The sequence below is a fragment of the Populus euphratica genome, unplaced genomic scaffold (assembly GCF_000495115.2).
Source record: "Populus euphratica unplaced genomic scaffold, PopEup_1.0 scaffold28.1, whole genome shotgun sequence".
NCBI lineage: Eukaryota > Viridiplantae > Streptophyta > Magnoliopsida > Malpighiales > Salicaceae > Populus > Populus euphratica.
The window spans coordinates 674,792-696,361 of record NW_011499862.1 but is presented as its reverse complement, the minus strand read 5'-3'; the positions used below and the strand labels follow the sequence as shown (position 1 = coordinate 696,361).

General features: G+C 34.2%; 5 protein-coding genes across 8 annotated transcripts in view; 3 read left to right on the top strand and 2 right to left on the bottom strand.

Annotated features, from left to right (window-relative positions):
• The window catches only part of REV3 (recovery protein 3), an 18,204-nt gene extending 17,088 nt beyond the window's left edge, over positions 1 to 1,116 (top strand). Inside the window, 1 exon segment of the mRNA XM_011025310.1 lies at positions 2 to 1,116. Coding sequence (XP_011023612.1) covers positions 2 to 727 — 726 coding nt within the window. The 3' untranslated portion in view covers positions 728 to 1,116.
• A 2,151-nt stretch (positions 1,117 to 3,267) lies between these two features.
• On the top strand, positions 3,268 to 3,962 carry LOC105125031 (uncharacterized). Its single transcript, XM_011025307.1, has 2 exons — positions 3,268 to 3,616; positions 3,687 to 3,962. The coding sequence occupies exons 1-2, from the start codon at positions 3,269 to 3,271 to the stop codon at positions 3,789 to 3,791; spliced, it is 453 nt and encodes a 150-aa protein (XP_011023609.1). The 5' UTR covers position 3,268; the 3' UTR covers positions 3,792 to 3,962.
• A 3,517-nt stretch (positions 3,963 to 7,479) lies between these two features.
• LOC105125030 (protein DCL, chloroplastic-like) lies at positions 7,480 to 9,144 on the bottom strand. 2 transcript variants are annotated; one of them, XM_011025305.1, is made up of 2 exons: positions 9,063 to 9,144; positions 7,480 to 8,407 (listed from the first exon to the last, which is right to left on the bottom strand). In XM_011025305.1, exon 2 carries the CDS (start codon positions 8,371 to 8,373, stop codon positions 7,663 to 7,665), a length of 711 nt encoding a protein of 236 aa, XP_011023607.1. In that variant the 5' UTR covers positions 8,374 to 8,407; positions 9,063 to 9,144; the 3' UTR covers positions 7,480 to 7,662. The 2 variants fall into 2 exon arrangements, with proteins under 2 accessions (XP_011023607.1, XP_011023608.1); XM_011025306.1 differs by lacking the exon at positions 9,063 to 9,144 and adding an exon at positions 8,842 to 9,024.
• Positions 9,145 to 10,972: 1,828 nt separating this feature from the next.
• On the top strand, positions 10,973 to 12,872 carry ATN (cyclin family). Its single transcript, XM_011025611.1, has 4 exons — positions 10,973 to 11,240; positions 11,604 to 11,746; positions 11,854 to 11,912; positions 12,040 to 12,872. The coding sequence occupies exons 1-4, from the start codon at positions 11,160 to 11,162 to the stop codon at positions 12,870 to 12,872; spliced, it is 1,116 nt and encodes a 371-aa protein (XP_011023913.1). The 5' UTR covers positions 10,973 to 11,159.
• A 1,266-nt stretch (positions 12,873 to 14,138) lies between these two features.
• On the bottom strand, positions 14,139 to 20,402 carry LOC105125026 (mitogen-activated protein kinase kinase kinase ANP1-like). 3 transcript variants are annotated; one of them, XM_011025301.1, is made up of 17 exons: positions 20,000 to 20,402; positions 19,429 to 19,470; positions 18,875 to 18,940; positions 18,676 to 18,786; positions 18,477 to 18,597; positions 18,319 to 18,350; positions 18,116 to 18,198; positions 17,030 to 17,111; positions 16,840 to 16,940; positions 16,530 to 16,569; positions 16,328 to 16,387; positions 16,193 to 16,242; positions 15,894 to 16,095; positions 15,589 to 15,792; positions 15,152 to 15,486; positions 15,002 to 15,069; positions 14,139 to 14,571 (listed from the first exon to the last, which is right to left on the bottom strand). In XM_011025301.1, exons 1-17 carry the CDS (start codon positions 20,300 to 20,302, stop codon positions 14,468 to 14,470), a joined length of 2,004 nt encoding a protein of 667 aa, XP_011023603.1. In that variant the 5' UTR covers positions 20,303 to 20,402; the 3' UTR covers positions 14,139 to 14,467. The 3 variants fall into 3 exon arrangements, with proteins under 3 accessions (XP_011023603.1, XP_011023602.1, XP_011023604.1); XM_011025300.1 differs by having other exon boundaries at positions 18,319 to 18,396; positions 18,517 to 18,597; XM_011025302.1 differs by having other exon boundaries at positions 15,894 to 16,047; positions 18,319 to 18,396; positions 18,517 to 18,597.
• Positions 20,403 to 21,570: the final 1,168 nt, after the last annotated feature.

The following is a 21,570-nucleotide window of genomic DNA, read 5'->3' as shown; positions in this document are numbered from 1 at the left end:
TGATCGGCATTCCTGGGGAAATAAGTCAGGAGGTAACAAAACTGGATTTGGTAGAAGAGATAACAATTTTAGGGATTGTGATAATAAATTTGTGAGAGACAATGAGATGAGAACGAATGGTAAGATAGGTGATAGAAGAAAGTCTTGGGGTGATGATTTTGATAGATCATCACCTGGTCCCCATGGTAAAAATAGAGGATTTCGAGGCAATGACCGTTCTGGGTGGAAAATGGATGATGGAGGTGGTGACAGAAGAAAGTCTTGGAGTGATGATTTTAAGAGATCATCACCAGGTCCTCATGGTAAAAACAGAGGATTTCGAGGCAATGACCGTTCTAGGTGGAACATGGATGATGCAGGTGGTGACAGAAGAAAGTCTTGGAGGGATGATTTTAAGAGATCATCACCAGGTCCTCATGGTAAAAACAGAGGATTTCGAGGCAATGACCGTTCTGGGTGGAAAATGGATGATGGAGGTGGTGACAGAAGAAAGTCTTGGAGGGATGATTTTGATAGATCATCACCGGGTCCTCATGGTAAAAACAGAGGATTTCGAAGCAATGACCATTCTGGGTGGAAAATGGATAATGCAGGTGGTGATTCACGGAATTTTAATGGACCAAAACGAGAAGGATTTAGAAAACAGCAAGGAGGAAGGTCGCAAGAATACAATATGGACAAAGATCCTGGTGAATTTAGAAATAGCCGACGTGTTATTGAAAGGTAAATTTGAGCTACAAATGACAAGCATGTACCATTTCAGAACATGATTAGTTTTGCTGCTAATAGCTCGCAGCAGTGAAATCAAGTAGTCGTGTTGACTTTACCTGGGAAGGCTGTGATCGGAAGGCAGAGATGAAAAATGCAAAAATCTTCAAATGTGCTAGTGCTGCTTTCTTTTGTATGTGCCGACTGCCTCTAGCTGCTCCACCCTCAAGAATAATGTCATATTTGCTGCTTTACCCTGTAAGTGAGATTTGGTGGGTCACCTGTTTTTTTTTATTTTTCATTGTACTGTTGTCAAATTTGAGATTTAGTGCCGGTAATAGAAAGAAAGAAAAGGAAAACCAATGACTTGCTTTGGTCTTTGCATCCTAGCATATGATTCCTTTTATTGTTCAATTTTTTAATTTTATCTCATGGTTGCATATACTACTAATTTCTATATTGTTTTATTTGCACGTTAACAAGAAATTGCATCTCGAAGTTTTTTCGAACAATTTACAGATCCATTTTCGTTCATATGCGTGCATGATATTTATGGTTTGAATTAACCTCGTTGTTGTTACCTCATATGTAGATGATGGAATCTATTCTCCATACTCGAAACCATGGCTTAGAAATGATACTGGTGTGTCAGGGAGTCTATTAGTAGAGATCAGATGGTTTGATATCAGTGACAAGAGTATTGTGAGTCTCTTAGACGAAAATGAAAGAATTGCATAAAAATCTTTGTGGCACAAGTTGTTGAACATTATGAACAGCATGATTATTCTAATTTCTCATGCATTGGTTGTGATCATATGAGTGGATTAACATTGAATGGCATCGCTAGTTTCAATGAAAGAACACGATTGTTCAATTAATTAAGCAGGCACATTTCTCTGTGATCAGTCAAAATCAACGAATAGCATTAGATGGCAAATCCAGATCAAGAATTTCCTGTGCTGGGACTCATTCAGAATTATCCACAAGAAGGTCAACTGCATTATTTGTTTCTGAAAACATTAACTGGATACAACACAGGGCTTCACACTTATGGGACCGGATTCAAAGTCTCATCTACAAGGGTTTCAAGATCAAAATGTTGAGACCAAAATTGTCTACACCAGCTATAACCGCTCATGTGCTGTTCATGCCGACGCCTCAGGATCATAGTTATCATTCTTGGCTCATCGCGGGTCGGTGAAGTCAACTAAAAAAAAATGACAGGTTGTTTACTTACTTTTTTTATAAAGAAAAACTAAAATGATGTTTCGGAGTAAGGCCTTGCTTGGGTTTGGTCGGATCATTCAAATTTAACTGTTAAACCTTCAATCTAGTTTAAAAACAAGCCCTGTCTAGGTTACATTTCCGGCTGGCGGGGTTGCCACATCAATGTTAAAGGAAAATTAAATGGGGTTGCTGTAATGACAACTAACAACTTAATCGCTGGTGGTATAATTCTTTTGCTGGTGTGTTTATGGAGGAAGTAGAGATTTAGGCGGGCTTGGTAACCTGGCTAAAAAATATTTTGTTTAAATTTTAATTTTTTTATTTAATCTTTTTAATTTTTTTTGAATTATTTTAATATATTGATGTTAAAAATAAATTTTAAAAAATAAAAATAAAAATATTATTTTAATTATATTTTTAAATAAAAAATATTTTAAAAAATAATCAATACAATATCAAATACTATTTAAGCTTACTCCGGAGAGGTATAGCTACATTCAAATTCGTATCATTATGAATCTGAAAATTTATGATACGAATCTGAAAATTTTTAATCTATCAATAAGTTTCTTGAAAGAACAATATATTCCAACATGTTAGAAGAAACAAATTGTGATACTCAATAATCTTTTTTATTAGAATAATGGTTTTCTAACTAAAAACTTGGAACTATACAAAATGTAAATCTCAATCGAAAAAAAAAAAAAACCATCCTGTTATAATTATGACTAGGCAATACAAAAATAAAACAATGTTTAATTTCAAAAAATTATATTAAAAATTAATAAAAACATTATGAAAAATTATATTAAAAAAAAAGATATGCATATTAGATTTAGATAAAAAGGAAATTATAAACTAATTGACAATATTACCCTAAGAATATCAAATTTTCTTTAAATTATATTGTAATAATCCTAATTAGAAAGCATTTTATTATATAATAAAGTAAATAAATAGAAAATTTTAAAAATTTGATAATCTAAACACATTGGGCCTCGAAAGCCTAAACTAGTGTGTCGAGTCGAGATGCCAAAAAAAACATTTATAAACCAAGAGGGAGCAACATCTAGTTTGTCTAGCTGGATAATGTCTCGTCACAAATTAATTGTGATCATAGTAGCATCCTTTGAGTAGATGAGCCTTAAATCATATGAAATTTTTATTTTACATATAATATGCATGTCTCATGAGTATTATTTGCCCTATCAATTAGTTTGTACATGGAAATGCTCAAGTAGGTTTTTATTCCTCCATAGAATTAACTCCTACAAGCACTACAATATTGTGTTGCCAATTTGCCATCTTTCAAAGACTTGGAATTTAGAAGAAGATGGCAAAACCAGTGCCAAATCTCATTAAAAATTACCCAGAAGGTCAACTGCATTATTTGTTTACGAAAATATTAACTGCTTCAGATATCAAGTATGGCTTAATACTCATGGGACAAGCTTCAAAGGACTATCTACAGGGCTGTAAAGATCAAAGAGTTAAGACCATACTTCATACACCAGCTTTATCCCAACCTGTGTTCTTCAAGTCCTGTGATAGGATGATGTCACTATGCCGGAGTGGTTGGGGTGTGATTGTTAGAGGTAATGGCTTTGTTGCTGGTGATATAATTAATTGCTGGTTTGCTTATGATGAAGAAAGCAGAGTCCTAAACTTGATCATGGAAAGGGTACGTTCCTCTGCAAATTCTCATCACTTCTAAATTATCAGTACCAATCCTCATTCGTCGTGTTCTGCAGGCTGCCAATGAGAGTGCTGGACCAGCTGCCCAGCAAGCTGAGGCTGGTGGAGATGCCGGACAAGCAGCCGGGGCGGGTGGAAATGGGAAGGGTGGTCAGCAGTGACGTCCCTGAGCTTGCAGATAATTAGTGAACGATATTGCATTGATTATATTAGTTTATGTCCTTCTACTAAGGCTTGCTGATGTCTTGCATGCCACTCCCAGAGGCTAAGGAGCACTTGTTGCTACTAAGGCAGCCTGCAGAACCCGATTCTGATCGATTTACGTATAACTTAGTGATAATTTATGGTTTCTGTAGAAAATTAATTTAGATTCAGTCGGATTTGATTGAAACTTTGGAAGGGTAGACTTTCTGGGTTCTGCTTGCAATCTTTATAGGAATATTTCCAGTATATTGTTTTTGCTTTACAGATTTCATTAGTGACTTTAATATTTTTAAATCCATCCAAATCGAATGCTTGGATGGTATGATAATTATAATTATATTATAAATAACACTAAAAGATTACGGTTTTATGATGGAGCTTCATTCTCAACGTTTTCTTTTTAGGTTTTAGGTTTTTTTGTTTCAATTGGATCCTTTTAGTGGCTAAATAGATGAAATTTAGCTTGAAATTATGGTAAACATCCTCACTTGAAAGAAAGTGGACTTAACTAGAGAACAAGAAGAAAAAATATGTCCAATCCTAAATTCTCAAGAATTCTTATTTTGATCTAAAAGTTGATTTCATTTATTTTTCTATCACTTAAAAACAATGAAGAGAGTAAAAATCATTGATTTGACTATTTTTTGATGATGAAATTTATTGTTTTTAATGTCAATAGGTTTTATTTGAAGAGAAAAGCTTGATAGTAATAATTGTTTCTCTCAGTATTTAAAAAAAATGAGTTTGGTGTCTATTTTGATTTTTTTTCCCTATTAATTTTGGTTTTTAAAGTGTTTTGAGGTTGATAGTAGAATTAAAAAGGATTTTATAGTGTTTTAATGTAAAAAGAGATTAAAAATGTATTTTCATTCAAAAAAATACATTTTTCTTGTTTTTGATGGTTGGAATTTAGGTTATAGTATAAAATACACTCCTGATTTGTTATATTTTCTTAAAAAAAAAATAAGAAGCAATAACTTATTTTCCATTTTATGAAAACAAAATAAAATCAAGCATATAGGGTTAGGTTGAAAGGCCTGTGTGCATGAGTTTTTTTTTTTAGAGTTTAAATAATAAATTTTAAATACAAATCAAGAAAGCATTTTTTTTTTTTAAAAAAAAGAAAACATATTCAAGCACACAAAACGGAAAAAACTCAACTTTGAATGATGCATATGAAAATAAAAAAAGTATAGTGATCTAATTGAAAAAAAATTAAACTTGAGGGACCATAATGTAAAAAGGGAAAAATGTAAACAGATTTTTTGTGAGAGCATGAACAATAAATCTTAAAGAGTAAAACTACAAGCTTTCTTAGTTTTTTGTGTTAATTTTGTATGCACTATCTAATTTCTATTAGAGCTCCATCAACCTAGATACAAGATTTAAACCATTGGAAATTAATCTAGTATTTCACAACTCACAAATTAATTGTGATCATGGTAGCATAGTTTGAGTGGATGAGCATTAAATCATATGAATTTTATTTTATTTTATTTTTACATATATTATGCATGACTCATGAGTTTTATTTGCCCTATCAATTAGTTTGTACATGGAAATGCTCAAGTAGATTTTTATTCCTCCATAGAATTAATTCCTACAAGCACTACAATATCGTGTTGCCCATTTGCCATCTTTCAAAGACTTGGAATTTAGAAGAACATGGCAAAACCAGTGCCAAATCTCATTAAAAATTACCCAGAAGGTCAGCTGCATCATTTGTTTACGAAGATTTTAACTGCTTCAGATATCAAGTATGGCTTAACTCTTATGGGACAAGCTTCAAAGGACTATCTACAGGGCTTTAAAGATCAAGTAGTTAAGACCATACTGCATACACCAGCTTTATCAGAACCTGTGATCTTCAAGTCCGGTAATATAACAATGTCACTGTGCACGAGTGGTTGGAGTATGATTGTTACAGGTAATGGCTTTGTTGCTGGTGATATAATTAATTGCTGGTTTGTTGATGAAGAAGAAAGCAGAGTCCTAAACTTGATCATGGAAAGGGTACGTTCCTCTGCAAATTCACATCATATATTCTAAATTGCCGGTACTGATCCTTATTCATCGTGTTCTGCAGGCTGCCAATGAGAGTGCTAGACCGGGTGCCCAGCAAGCTGAGGCTGGTGGAGATGCGGGACAAGCAGCTGGGGCAGGTGGAAATGGGAAGGCTAGTCAGCAGTGATGTCCCTGAGTTTGCTGCTAATAATTAGTGAATGATATTGCATTAATTATATTAGTTTATGTCCTTCTACTGTTTTGCTAGCCATTTGTGAGTTTTCCCATTTACAATTTGATAATCTTCAGAGGAGGATAAATATGAAGAGATTTTATTGAGATTCCAAGTAGTCATATTGAGAATTTGACAGTACAAGTTTCCAGGGTCTCTTTTGCAAATCAACTTAGTCTCCGTTGCAAATCGACTTACTTCACATCATCTTTTCCTTGGTATGTTTTCATTTTGTAGAATCCCTTCACCACCATCAATTCTTCTTTTAAAATGTCTTCAAACTAGAAATCTTGGGAGACAAGGTATGTGCAGAGTGAGTCATAACACACAAAATGTAATAAAGTTGGCATCATCAAAGATTCTTGTTAAATCTAGCAACGTCCAACAAGTTAGCTCATGAAATTTGTGATTTAGAGATTGATACAGATTAAATTTTAATTTAAATAAAAAAAATATTAACCTAGTTAAACTCAATTAATTCGAAGTGTTGACTTATAAATCAATTAATACATCTATTTCTAATCCAAATCTGGTCAGGTTGACACCAAAAAAGTGTCTTGAGCTTTTTTCTATTCAAATATCAAATTGGATTTGACAATTATTATTCTAGCATCATAAATCTCTTGGGTATATTTTGGAATTGGAAACAAGGTTTTTGAGCATCTCTCTTTCTAATTAATCCGCATCTTAAGAATTTTTCCCTTTAAACTTAAAAATTGTGCACCTATTTGCTTTTAAACGATGTCATTTTTTTCCATATATTTTAATGACAAGTTACTTCGGTTAATGTGTGAGGTGGTGATAGGTGGGGGATACAATTGAGAATTATTGAGGACCTAGATGAGAATCATTTGATACTCTCGGGTAAATATGTCCTTCGCCTTCATTCTTCTGGGCTAATAGCAAATTAACCAGTTTATCTACTGTGAATTGGGTTTTTTATTCAAAATAAATCAATCCCTAACTTAAAAATTCTTGCAATTTTACCAATCTATGATCTAACCAAAACAGACAAGGCGTTTCTGTTAAAGAAACTACTTTTTTTAGTCTTTAATTTGTACATTTTGGATCATGCTCATATTTTGCAACTAAAATTTGATGAACTATTGTGCGTTTTCAAGTTCCATGATCCCAAGAAACTGAAGTTGCCACTTTATGCCTGCTTTCAAAGAATTGCCCCTAAGCAAAAAAACTTCTTTTTTATTTTTGTATTTCTATTTATTTCTTTGGATAGTAGCAGCAGCAGCAACTGGATATATAGTTTGCCCTTCTTCATGTATATGTTTTAAACTGCAGTTTGCCATGTCCGCAACATATTACTCCTTTTCAGAGATTGATAGATCAGAACATGACAACCCCCCAACACCACCCACGCACAAAAGGTAAGGAAAGAGATAAAAGAAAACAGCAGAGCAAAAGCAACAGCTCAGACAAGAAATACAATGAAGCGGCAAAAACAGACGATGTCTTCGGCCACATAAAAAGGCATTAAACAATAAGAATTTAACAGTCAAAACTTGGATCAGAGAGAATAGCTTAGCTAAACAATAAGAAAAAAAAGCATGTGATCCTCAATTGTCTTCTATGATTCATCAGTTCCTTGATCTACCACCTCTTCCATAACCACGGCCACGGCCTCGTCCACCTCTTCCACCAGGACCACCTTTCCCTCCGTGACCCTTACCTCCACCTAGAAAGTTGTCAGATTTTACTTTCAAGTTCTCGGGCAGCGGAAGTATGTGATCCACACACTTCCTAAAGCTGAAATCATCAACAGTGTCATCATCCCTAATTAGGAAGAAGCACCGACTCTTAAACCTTGGATGAAACCGAACTTGGAAAGCTTGGATGCCACTACCAATCTTTTTGTCAGGCTCTGAGTGACCAGTCTTAAGCAAGTCCACCAGCATCATGTGCTCATACTTGTTGACTTTAATATTGGGAGGCCACTGATGGAGGAAATTGTAGAAATAATCAAACATCTCCACCGCTGATCCAAAACTCTTAGGACCCAAGCTGACCGGTCCAGACTTCTCCTCCTCTTCCTTCTTTTCTTCCTTCTCCTCTCTCCCCCCCTCTCCCTCTGCCTTTCCCTCTTCTTCAATCTTCTCCAACCGCCCTTCCTCCCCAGCCTTATCCACCTTCTGCTTCTTCAATACATCTTCGTTTTCCTCCTCCTCTCCCTCTCGAGCTCGCTTTGCCCCATTTTCTGCCACATCCTCCACCATATCCATGTCCTCAGTAGCTGAGTCAGCTCTCTCCAGGTTAGCCTCAATGGCTTCAGCTACTGTCTCCTCCACCATCAGTATATGAGAAAGCGGTCCAAGATTGTAGCTCCTATTTCATAAACAGAACTCTGAGTTTAGATTGGCAGCAAAGAATGGCACACAAAACAATAACAAACAAACCAAACGATACATTATTAACAGTCCACGCAAAGCAATCAAACATAAACGAAACATAGCCAACTTATCCTAGAAACTGAATCAGTAAAAATAATGTAAATTAATGCCAATTCACAATATGTCCCCAGTCTTCAATTTTCACTTAGATTTCCTTTTGAATTCCCTCAAAAACCAGCTCCTCTGCTTATGTAAATACTAAAACAGAAGCAAAACTTAAAAGGGTCATCTTAAATGAAACATTCTACCACCTTCATATTTAAATGAAAAACAATTCACTAAAGTCCAAACACACTCAATCAAACCAAGATTTCTAACGATCACTAAAAACCCTCGTATCCGTAAAAGAAAGCTGAAAAAGAAAACAACCTTAATATCAAACATAGCACCTCCTTAACACGAAAAAGCTAACAACTTTACTAACTTCATCAACAATTGGATTGATATAGCTTTCATAACCCATTTATTAGTCCATAAATATAAGCATATTGGGGGAAAAAAGAAACCAACAATTCACCAAAACATTGACAACCCAATATTTCTAAAGATCAAACATATATGACAATATAAGATGTTTCGGTCTAACTTACTTTAGAGAGTGGAAAAGAGGAGCCGCAGTCTGTGTGAAGCTGGGAATATTGTAGGGTTCCTTTTATAGTTAAATATTTTTACTGTTTCTAAAAACTCCAAAACGGAAACCCTTCACGGGTTTTATCTCGGGTCAAGCAGACTCGGGTATTCTGGAATTGGATTTTTTATTCGGGTTATGGCCCATTTAGGATCCTAGCCCACCCAATTATTGCTAATTATGAGGTAAATAGATAATTCTCATGGGTTAATTAACCGAATTATCTGAAATATTCATGTAACCTGACTTAAAATTAATTGAACTGAATGGATTTTTTTATTTTTTTAATTATTTTTATTAAAATTTATTTTTAAAAAAATTCATTTGGTTTGGTTTTAGTTTCAAAATCCAATCTAAACAAAGAAAACCTCCTCAAAATTAAGGTTTATTATAAATTAAAATTCTATTAAATCAAAACCTGTTAGAAATATATTAACTAAAATATTTAATTTTTTATTATTAATAATATAAAACCGAATAGATTTCCGTTATTTTTTTTAGTTTAAATTATTTTTTAAATAAAAAAATTCGATTGGATTTTTATATTCAAATTAACCCATTTAAATTGATGGGGACCCCTAATTTTAATAGAGAAAATTAGAAATCAGGGTAAATTATTTTTTAATTTTCTCATTCGTTCTGAATTAAAAAAAAAATTCCATTGAATGGGATTAATGCATGTTTTATATCCACCAAATATTGAACATAGAATTATGCGAAAATTAATTATCTTATATTCTAACCCTTACCTCTAAACCTTTATCCTCCTTCATTTCGAATAAAATTGGCAAGAATGAAGAGATAAAATCTTATTAATCATCATATTTTTAGAATCTATAATTTGGATAAATAAATAAAAAGATAAATAATTTATCTATAACATAGAACATGACTTCATATTTTCTTTTGATTTTCAACATGAAATTTTTCTAAACAACTTCTTTCTTAAAAGAAAATTATTTTGTATTTCAATTAAGAAAATTAAAAAAAATAAAGAAGGAGAAAAGAAAACTTATCAGCAAGTTATAATTTAAATACTACTATACTAATAAATTCAGTACAAGATATGTTTTATCAATAATTTTTTTTATAATAATAACACGCCTATATGTTCTAGCAAAAATGATAAGAGAATATTTATTTTATTTTTTAATTTTTTAATTTTTACTTGTAATTCTCTCAATATGAAATATTATTATTGAAAAATACCCTTTTAAAATATAAAATTAACAACTATGTAGCTTTAATAATTATTTACCTTTTTTCAGGGAACTCGCAGATCTAAACCTTTATTTCTTTGACCTTTTCTATGTATTAGATTCTTTAACACTTGTATTACATACGAGTAAACTATGATGAGAAAAATCATAAAATTATTAAATACTTTAAAAATATTATGAAAATATCAAAGCTAGCATACATGTATTAATCAACGGTTCACTCTTATCCACTTGGATTGTGCTAAGCTGTTATTACTATTAAAAGAAAACAAATACCATAGTTAGCAGGCCTGGTATAAGATTGATAGGACAAAGAGTTCAATTTACATCAATATGAATTAATTTTTTATTTTAAATTAATTTTATTAATTTTAACATAGTTAAGCTGAGTCGTATAGATTAATCGAGTAAATGTCAAAATATATTTAAATTAAAATCTAATTCAAGTTAAATTTTGAGTTATATTCACTGGTTTAATAGCCATGAAAAATAATTCGATAGTATTTCCATTTATTAGTAAATAAATGATAGCTATATACCCCTTTATCATTTTAAACTGAGAGCAGAAGGAGCCGTTTGCATGCGTTTATTTTAAGGATGGATTAGACCGTTGGAGGACAATATCCGTTATTCTAAGCCCTAAAGTCCTTCAGTTTTGACTACTGAACTTTGAAGACAAAAAACTAATGTTCAAAGAAAAGGAAGTAATCACTTCCGAGAGACTTTTGGGTAAAGAACGCACCCAGATTTTGTAACTGTCCCCCATTTTTGAAGTCTCTGGTTCAATGGGTATTTAGAGAGAGAGCTTAGAGACCCACTTGTGTAGTTTGTTAGCAATCATGGTTGCAAGAGCCCCACCAAAGCAGAGGAAAATGGTGGCTCCTCTCAACCCAGTTTTACTCAGAGAAACTGTAAAGAAGGTACATGTTTTTTAGCTCAAAATATGGTACAATCCCACCAACCTCTCCTTTTTCTTTTTGGTTGTGTGGTTCCCAGAAAACTGGAGAAAAAGATGAGATAATTTCCGAGTTTGGGTCTTCGATTTTCAATAAGCTTACTTTTCGGTCTCCAAATTTGGACCATTAGCTTGGAGCACTCTGGTTATCTGAGATTTTTCAGATTTTCAGTCATTTTCAGTCCTAAATTTCTTTTCTTTTCCTTCTTTTTTTTTCCTCAGCGACCAAACACAGAACTTTCTTTGTCTGAAACTGGGTTTTGATTGTATATGTTCCTCTTCCACTAGAATAATGTGTTTGCTTTGTTTTTTTGTGAATTCTGTGAAGGTGGAAAGATGTATGGCTAGATTACAAGAGCTTCAATACACAGTGGCAGGTGGGAACAAGGTGATAGATGGGGTTTGTCTCAGTCCTAGAAGTACCAGAGGTTATCTAAGAACTAGTCTTAGGTGCAAGCAAGAATCTTTAAGGTAAACTAGGAATTAGCTGTGATCAAAATTTTAAATTCTGCTTCTTCTTGTTAATTTCTGTGAAGATTTACTAAAATGTGTTGCATTCTACTCTTACCAATTTGAAGGATCAAGAGTACTGCCCCTAAGAAATCTCCAGTGGGGAAGCTGCCAGCAACTTCAATAGGTATCTCTCTCTCATTGATTTCAGTTATTGTCTGTGATTATGTTGTAAAGACATTTCTTTTCTGAAAATTTGAAGCACCTCACAATTGCTAATTGAATAATCCGAATGACTTGAATGTTTTATGCAGGCGAATGGCGGCGAATGTCTTTACCAGCAATGCTAGTAGGTGAAACAGTGGGAGAAATTCTACAAGCAAGCCAATTTGCAAGAGAAATTGTTGCGGCTGTTGCCTGCAAAACCAAGAAATCTACCCTTGAAGACCCAAAAACTCCAGTGACCCAACAGAGAAAACAGAGGCCTCACCCCGAAGACACTGAACTCAAATCCAAAAGGAAGAAGGAAAAGCAAACTAAATTACAGTCAATTCGATCAGAATCCGGTTCTCCATGTCTTTTAAGAGCTCGATCGCGTATTAACTTCAAGGTTTCACCTCCTAAGAAGAGTGAAGTGGATAAAGAAAATGCTCGGTATTTGGCAAACAGAGTGTCTCCTAGGAATAGGCCATGGGCTAAAAAGACAGTACTGTTTCCAAACCCTTTGTTCCTTTCTACAGATTCTACACTGCAGCAAAAGTTTTGCAAGACAAGGTCTCCAGTGATTGCAAGAAACAAAAAGCAGACAACCCCACATAAGTTCTTGATTAAGTCCCCTCCATCAGGTTCAAAATTCCAAGTAAAGATCAAGAACCCACCAGTTGTCTGTTCCCTATCACCTACAAGACCTACAAACTTAAACAGGAAATCACCTACAAGACCTACAAACTTAAGCAGGAAATCACCTAAAAGACCTACAAACTTAAGCAGGAAATCACCTACAAGACCTACAAACTTAAGCAGGAAATCACCTAAGTTGTCAGCTGCATCGAAGTTGCGTCGATCATTTTCACCTTCAAGGCTGGCCAACAAATTGGTGTCTCCATTGAAAGGCAGAAAAAATGTGCTGAAGAGTGATGGGGGTTAATAATGAGTGGACTGAAACAGCGTCCAATAGCAACACCGAGACGGTTCTCACTGGGGAGAATTTGAGTGGTGTTAGTTTTCCTTTGGTTTGTTTGAAGATTGACGTTTCTGTTTCAGACACTTTATCAATGTCCATAGTTGATTCTTTTATATTACAAACAAGTGTGAATTGTTTGTTGGTTACGTTGTTGATTCTTGAGGTATTTCATCAAGGTGATAATGGATTCTCGTTGTCTAATAGAATCCACAGAAATCATAAATTTTCAAATAAATTATTCTCTAGCCCAACCTGATGTGGGGACAGTCTAAGGCACCAACTGTTTGGGGAGGGGGAACCCGGCTCAAATAGCATTTTTTAAAAATTTTATTTTTTTAAAAATATATATATATTAATTATTTTAATGTGTTAATGTTAAAAATAATTTTTTAAAACATAAAAATATATATATTATTTTAATATATTTATAAATAAAAAATTATTTCAAAAAACAATTATTTAGGACACTCTCAAACAACAAGAACCTCCACTCAGATGATTTTTCTCTAAAAATTAAAAATTGCCAAAGGGTTACAATTGGGATTTAAAAAAACACTAACATATATGAAAAGACAAAGATAACAAGAGCCAATGAACTATATTATAATTTTCAAACATGAAGGTGTTAAAGTAATGATAAGAGTCAAACCGAGGGGTTAAGGATAATTTACTCTGAAATCTCAGTGTAGTTGTCAGTCACATATTGACTATAAAGAATATATCTAAATCCTTAATTATAAAACTTAGCTCTAACTAGATTTCATTTGAAACTGATTTTTTTTTTTTAAGCAGGAAATCACCTAACAATTTATATGGGGTGTTCGGACCAGCTTGCGCGCACCACGACTAATCTCCACGGCCCACTGAATACCCTACAAATCCAGTAGACATGTAAGACACCACGGGGGTGACAGGCGTGCACGCCAGGACTCGAACCCAGGTGCAGTGGAAGAAGACAAGTCCCTTCCACCGCTAGGCCAAGCACTAGAATGCAAAATTGAATTATTTTTATATAAAAAAACAATAGGTTGATGAGCCAACTTGCAAAGTTGAGCCGGCCACCCCGTAACCTGACCGCTCGGCCATGTCAGACGGCACTGCACATGGACATTCCATCCCAGATGGAATTACAGTTACGTACGATAAGCCTTCTCTTTGTCAAATTTACGAAGCTGCATGAATAATAAGGTATTGTTGCCAGATCAAAAGAACAACACAAGGAAGTAGAAGGTGTTGCAAAATTGCAGAAGCTTATGAATATTTCACTCAATATGATTATTGTATACTGATGTTACAAACCTGAGAGGCATGTATCTCCACCCTCAAAAAGTAGGAGAAACAAAAATTATCTCCAAACATTACCACTCTTTTCAACGGTGCTCTCTATATGGTACAAATATAACAAAGACCATTCAGGCTGAACAATGAGAAAATTGCTGCAGTATTCACACATCTGGCAAACCTTCCACACCGAGCCATATTTTTACCACTCCTAATGAAACTGCAAGCCTTGCATTCAAGCTCTTAAGGGGAAACATGGAATCCGCCTAGGCAAGCAATCATTTGCTTGGAGATGCAAATCTTGTCCGCTCTCTCTGCCGACCCAAGGCTCTATCCTTGGGGGACGATGTCTTACTTCCCACGGCTGCTTGGCGCATCATCTCTGCATGCATAGTTTTCACAATCATGGAATATTTTCCAAAATCATAGAAGTCAAGTGTGATTGCCAAAGCTACCCCCTTTTTTTTTTTGGGATGAGGAGGGGGGAAATAAAATCAGATACACTTGTCTCAACGAATTCTTCGCATGTATCTTGTTTTTTCCAGACAAGTTCTTTAGACAGCATAGAAAAAACTTAATAAGCTAATCTAAACACATTCCCAAGCCTATGTTAACTAAGCACAATGTCAAAACAGAAATTCAGTTGACGGATAATGAAAATTCAGAGACGGGTGACTGCAGTGCAGATAATTTCCCAAACAGTATCCTTGAAGGAATGCACGTGAAACAGAAAAACATCGGAGTTGAGAAATGTGAGAGTACTATTAATTAGTTGATACTTAAATACACAGGGAAAAGCAAGAAAACTCTACCTCTCTTTCTCTCAAGCTCTTGGTCGAGCTCTTCTTTCCACTTCCTTTGTCTCTCAGAAAAGCTCACACTGTGAGTAGCAAATCAGATTAATTCACACTGAAAAGAGAATCATGGAAGCACAAGCTTAAGGATGAGACATATGGGCTAACCTTGGGCTACTTGTTTCTGGCTGACCATCAACTTGAAGCCCTTTCCAGTCATTGCTCCGAGGGGATGAATTGTCCTCTGAAGCTTCATCACTTGCATTGCCAACATTAGATGCACGTCTATTACTCCCAGGACTTCCAGTACTAACAGCATCAGATGCTGTGGATGGACTTCCAACTGGGATCCGACTGGGTGACTTGCTTTTAGGAGGTAATTTCAAGTAATTTGGAGGAGTTTCATCACGTGAACTTCCACCAAAATTTGGAGAGAAAGATGCATTCAAACTGTTATAGAACTCTTCATATAAAGGTGTTTGCAGTTTCTTCAGTTCTAAAGCCTGAGAAATAAAATTACAATTGAATATCAAGATGCTGTAAATCCTGATCCAAACAACAGAAGGAAATGGATAATTTTCAACATCAGAGATAAGCAGTAGCACCTTTTCACCAAGAAAAGCTTTAATTTTTGACTCAGTAAGTTCCTCATCATCCTCAGAAAGCGATGCCCCACAGGAAAATGAAATATTTTGGTCCACTTGAACAGGTTTACCAGTGTCCACTTTGCTTCCTGCTTGTTCCAATTCTGGACTCTCATCAAATTTGCACCTCCACTCTCCAGACAACTCGCATTTGGGATCAGAACTCTAAACAAAGCACAATTTTCAATAAACTGTACAATAATAAAGCTGCCAGATGATTAAAAAGCTACACCAGCAATGGGAATGATTTCAAAGCAGTTTCTCACCTTATTGAAGTCATTAGAACTCAAACGAGAATTGAGCTTTATTTCATCTATAGAAAAATCATGGCTTATCAGACACATGTCATCATTGCTGTTCGGTATTTCCCATGCATCCTTACATTCAGACAGTTTCTTCAGATCAATTGAGCAGCCTAGACTACCCAAATTACAGACATCCATTGAGTCATGGGCAGATGGCATTTGACTGGCAACAAATTTTTTTGATATTTTAAGAAACCTCTACAAGTTCAGCACACTCAAATGTATTAATACAGAAAGGAAAAATATACAAAGGTACTTACATGGTTTCAGGGTTAGTGGTGTATAACTGCAAAGGAATTCCAGAGTGTTCCTGAAGGTAATGGTCTTCCATTAAAAACATGAAATCAAAGAATGCATGAAAATCAGAGTACAGAATCAGGTCCAACTATACCAACCATGACTGGACTATGAATAACATGATCAGATGTGCCCATCTCCCCAGTAACAAATGGATGCTGCAATTAAGAACAATTTAGGGTAATGAAATGTTGATAAATACTAGCCAGCAATAAAACAAATGTATTAGAACACATAAAAGATCCCGCTACCTACAATGTGCTCAAATAAATAGAAGACAGTAAATAACATTAAAATCACCTGCAGCAATTGAGATGCCTCTGGCCTCATATTTGGTTCCCTGCATTAAAAATTCCGTGCCAATGAGATTCAGAAGGAAAAAGACATTAGTGGGCGTACCAATTGTATCCGAGGGTTGAATGTTTATTTTAAAGTAAGAATGCAACCCGCAATTTTTGTTGATAGGATTTGAACTTATGATCTTCACAATCACTACCTGCCTATTTCACGTTAAGAGAGCTAAACCCCAAAGGATGAAGCATCTAAGTCATTGTAAATCTCATATCGATATTGCTCAAAATAAAAGCAAAAAAGGCAACAGAAACAGTACTTGTGCAAGCACTTGAGCAGAAAATCTTTGGCCTCTGGAGTGAGATGCCCAGGGATTTCCGGATGAGACTTCGTCGACCCTATATAAAAGAGTGCAGCAACCTAACAGAAACATTGTTAGTGAAATATATTGGAAAGCACCTTATGGAATACCATATATACACATGCTCAAGAGCTAGAAAATTAGGTACCTCTTGGTATTGTTGGCTCCAAGGAGGCTTTCCAGTTGCCATCTCAATGACTGTGCATCCAACACTCCATATATCAGCAGAGCTGGGGAATTGTTTTACAGTATATCAGTAAAGTTCAGTTTTATAATTTAAACAATCAAGAAAAATTCCCAACTTATCATGTTACTTATAGATGAAGAAGCACTTAGATACATTATGCACAGACCAGAAAATTCAAATACCATGATTTCACTTAAACTCTTCAAAGCCTTCATATAAACCTTTTATGTTTTAGCATATGGCACACATGGCGGAGAATTAGCTGTAGAAGCTTCTGGATTAAACAGATCACAATAATCAAGAATATAAGCTATGCAACTAGATCCTTCAATATTTATGCCATGTCATCTAATGTCCAATAGAAATTATTTTATTGCAACAGAGGTAATGCCAAGACAATTTTGTTTGATATTCTAGTGAAATTCAACCACAAGAAGCTTCTGGATTCTGGGATTTTATAAAACGATTGGTTTTTTCTATATTAATAGGTATGCATGGCACTTTGCTTTCATTGCTACAGCTTTCTTCATGACTCGTTTTTTACCCAGTCCTTCATAACTCATGCAAATTATTTTCTGTTTCTTATATATAGTAAAATGGATATGAGAGGTAAATGCCCTGACAAAATCATAATAGATTTTGGCACAAGGAGATACTCTATTGGACACACGGGTAGAGAAAAAGACAGCTGTCTTTAAGAATATACGTACACTTTAGCAAAAGCAATAATCTGGAATAAGCAGGCACATCCAAGGCCTCTTAAGATTCCAGGACTTTTTAAAACAATGTAATTTGTACCATTTAATGTCAGCTCTCAGGAACATATCTATAACTAAGTTTATACTTGTTCCTCTTGTTCATTTCTCAGCTTGACATCTTTCTAAACCTAAATTCTCCAGTCTTTCTATCAATAAATGTTTTTTTCCTGTCAAGATGTACAAAACAAAAACCTGAAAAAGGAAATCCGGGACCTAATTCAGAGGGTACCATACTTTTATAAGAATAATGTAATCATATAAAATTTCAGAGGAACTTAATTGTCCTTACAAGCCATGCCCCGTCTGCAGAATGACTTCAGGAGCCATCCAGTATGGCGTGCCCTTCATCGATTTGGCCCCTGAAACAGTTGCCTACAGTGACAAAGGTCTCAATTAGTTGGATATAAATATTAGAAGTGATTTTAGGAAATACTTCCTACAACATAAAGAACAAGGTAAAAATAGTAGAAAGTGGATCAACCATGTGCATACCAGCTCAACGACCTGTTTTGATGCACCAAAATCTGCAAGTTTAATGCACCCTTTATTATCTACAAGAATGTTTGCTCCCTAGAAGTACATGAAGAAGACATGTCATTGCTCAAAAAATAAAAAGAGAGAAGAGAAAAAGGCTAAAGACCTTTTCTCACATGTAGCATCAAGGGAAGGAAATTTAAACTTCAAAGCTACCTTGATGTCTCTGTGCATAATTCCATTGTTATGTAAATACTCCAACCCCAGCAATAATTGCTTGGTATAGGCTCTTATAACCTGTTCAAATTAACACGCATGATTAGCCCAAGTCATGTACTATGAACAAGCTCAGTTGGCAAAGAATTGAAGACTTACTGGCTCAGGGAAGGATCCAAATTTCCCCAAAAGAGATGATATTGATCCACCCGGGACAAATTCAAGCAAAATATTTAAGGTTTCCTCCTCCCTAACTGTACCCAAATATCTCTGAGGACCAGAAATGACTTGCAATGTCAGAACTGTGGTAAACTTCATCAGTTCAGTTAATAAACAGAAGACCAGTCTCAATACTCACAACAATGTTAGGATGGGAGAGATTCTGTAGAAGCTTCACTTCTTCCTCAAGCTCTCTGATGTGAGCCTACTTATAGCAACAACCAAGTGAACTAAGACAGATTTTTCTAATATTGACGTTGAGAGAGTCTATTACAACAACTACCATACTTACACCATCTCTACATAATTCTGGAATAATAAACTTCATATTACATTTGAATGTTTAGGTTTCTAAGTGCATGAAAATTGGCCAAATTCAAGCTCCCTTACCCAATCATGCACAACAAATATTATTTGCTGTTTGATGTCATTTTCTGGTTTAAGGAAACCCATAAAACACATAAATTCTTCCTCACAAAAAATGCAGCATAAGACAGGACAACAATCCTTCAATATAAAAGGAAGAGGAAATAACCCCCCCCCTGTTCCTAATACAATGAAGCTAACCACTTGCGTACTAATCTTGGTTGAATAGATTTTCATTCTTCAGAGAGCCTGAAATAATCAGAATCCTAAAACACTAACTTCACTATTTCGAGGAACCAGATACAACTAATTGTTCTAGATTCATACCTGAGCTCTCTCTCTTGTAGCTCCATTAGCTGCAATCAAAACCTAAGAAATAACAAGCAAGGAAAAGAGACTCAAAATCACATCCAAACAATCATTTTCAGAACAACTGAGAGAACACTTTCCGAAGTCAAGTTTAACATCAACACAGATACTACCTATCAACAATTTTTTTTTTTTAAAAGTGCAAGAGTAACAGACTCCATCCCAACTATGAATCGATCACTACCAATTACTAAATATGAAAAACCAGGCTCACAATTATTAAAGCCAATATTAATCAACCCAAAATCAGAATAAGTGAAAAGTATCAAACTTGAAAGTCTCCAAAACCCATTTCAGCATCAGACCCCAGTCCATAGCCCAAAGAATCATACTTAACCTTAAACCAACAAAACCCCATTTCAAAATCAGAACCCAAAACCAAAATTGAACAAAAACACATAAAAAAAATCAAGCTCTCAAAAACCCACAGTTAAAAAAAAAAAAAAAAAACTAACCAAAACCCATTTCGAGAAACCCACTGAAAACTCAAAAAAAACAAAAACCCAGATAGAATCAAATGAAAAGTAACCTGCTTTATCGCTAAAAGCTCTCCAGAATCAAGATTCATGCCCATATAAACATGGCCAAATGCACCACAACCAATCAACTCCCCTTTACGATACCGGATCGGAGGAGGCATTGGAAGGGAAGACGGAGAAGTGGGTTTGTTAAAGATTCTTGATTTACGAACGCAGTTATTTAATTTGTCAACTAATGTTGTTGTTAATGGATTGTTTGGACTGCAGTAATTGGTTTCTTGATTGGGATTATGATCTTGTGAGGGTGTACGGAATACTATTGATCTCCTAACTGATCCCAAGAAGTCTTGCATTGTGACATAAAGAGAAATAGAGAGAAGGAGTGATTGATGGAGTTACTGGGGGTTTCTTTTGATCAATCAGTAGGGAACGGGCAGAGAGCGGAGGGAAAAGTTGGGGTAGGGAAAGGGAAGAGAGAGGAGGGAAAAGTTGGGGAAAATTTTGTTTTTGAAAAATAAGAAAATGAAGAAATCATAATTGCAGGACTCCTTAGTCCTTTTTTTCTTTTTTTCATTAGTAAAAGTAAGTAAATTAATGGATTTATGGTGTTATAAAACTTCCCCACTTAAAGGTTAATATAAGTATTGAATTTAAAAGTGTAGTGTGGTTATTTTTTAAAATATTTTTTATTTAAAAAAATATTAAATTTTTTTTATCAACACATTAAAATCATTTAAAAATATAAAAAAATTTAAAATTTTAAAACTAAAGTTTTTATCACATTCTCAATTCAGTAGCTAAATTGTTGTTCCAAAGCTTTACCTTGACTAGGTTTCATTTTAAATAGATTCTTTTTGATATTTTATTTCAAAATATAAAATGATATTTTAATTAAAAAAATAAATTACAAATTAATATCAATCCATAAGTTAAATATTGAACTGAATCTTATAACTATAGGTTTATTAATTTAAAAAAAAAATATGAAAAATAACAAGAAAAGAAAAAAAAATCAAGTTAGTACTTAATATATAACCAGTGTCTCGAATTCATACCAAATTAAAACTAGTTTTTTTATATGGTATTTTAAAACTTATTAACAAGCTTTAAAAGGAGCAATGAAAATATTGTTCTAAACACCATTATTTACTAAAATATAAATTACTGGGGATTGTCATGGTGGTATGTTTTTTTTTCATCTCTTGATTTTTTTTAAGACTATACTAGGACCAATTTAAGTAAATTTATTAAAAAATAGCAAGATTCAAAGATATAGAATCAAAGTGAAAAGAGCACAGGAAATAAGTGGCATTTTCATATTTTTAAGAAAACATTCATTATAGTCCTTTTGCTTTTTAAATTAAAAATATTAGATTCATGTATTTTTTTCAATTTTCAAGCAAATTCAGTTTTGGTCCAAAACTTTATTCTTTTTATTTTTTATTTTTTTATTTGAGAGATGAGAATGAAAGAAACATCAAACTTCAATGAAAGAAAACGTCATTGGTTTACAATAATTTAATTAATTTTGATATAATATATTCAAGTTTGATGGTTGAACTTCAATATTAACTTAAAAAACTTTTTATCTCGTTTAATTTAAGGTTTTTAGATTATTGTT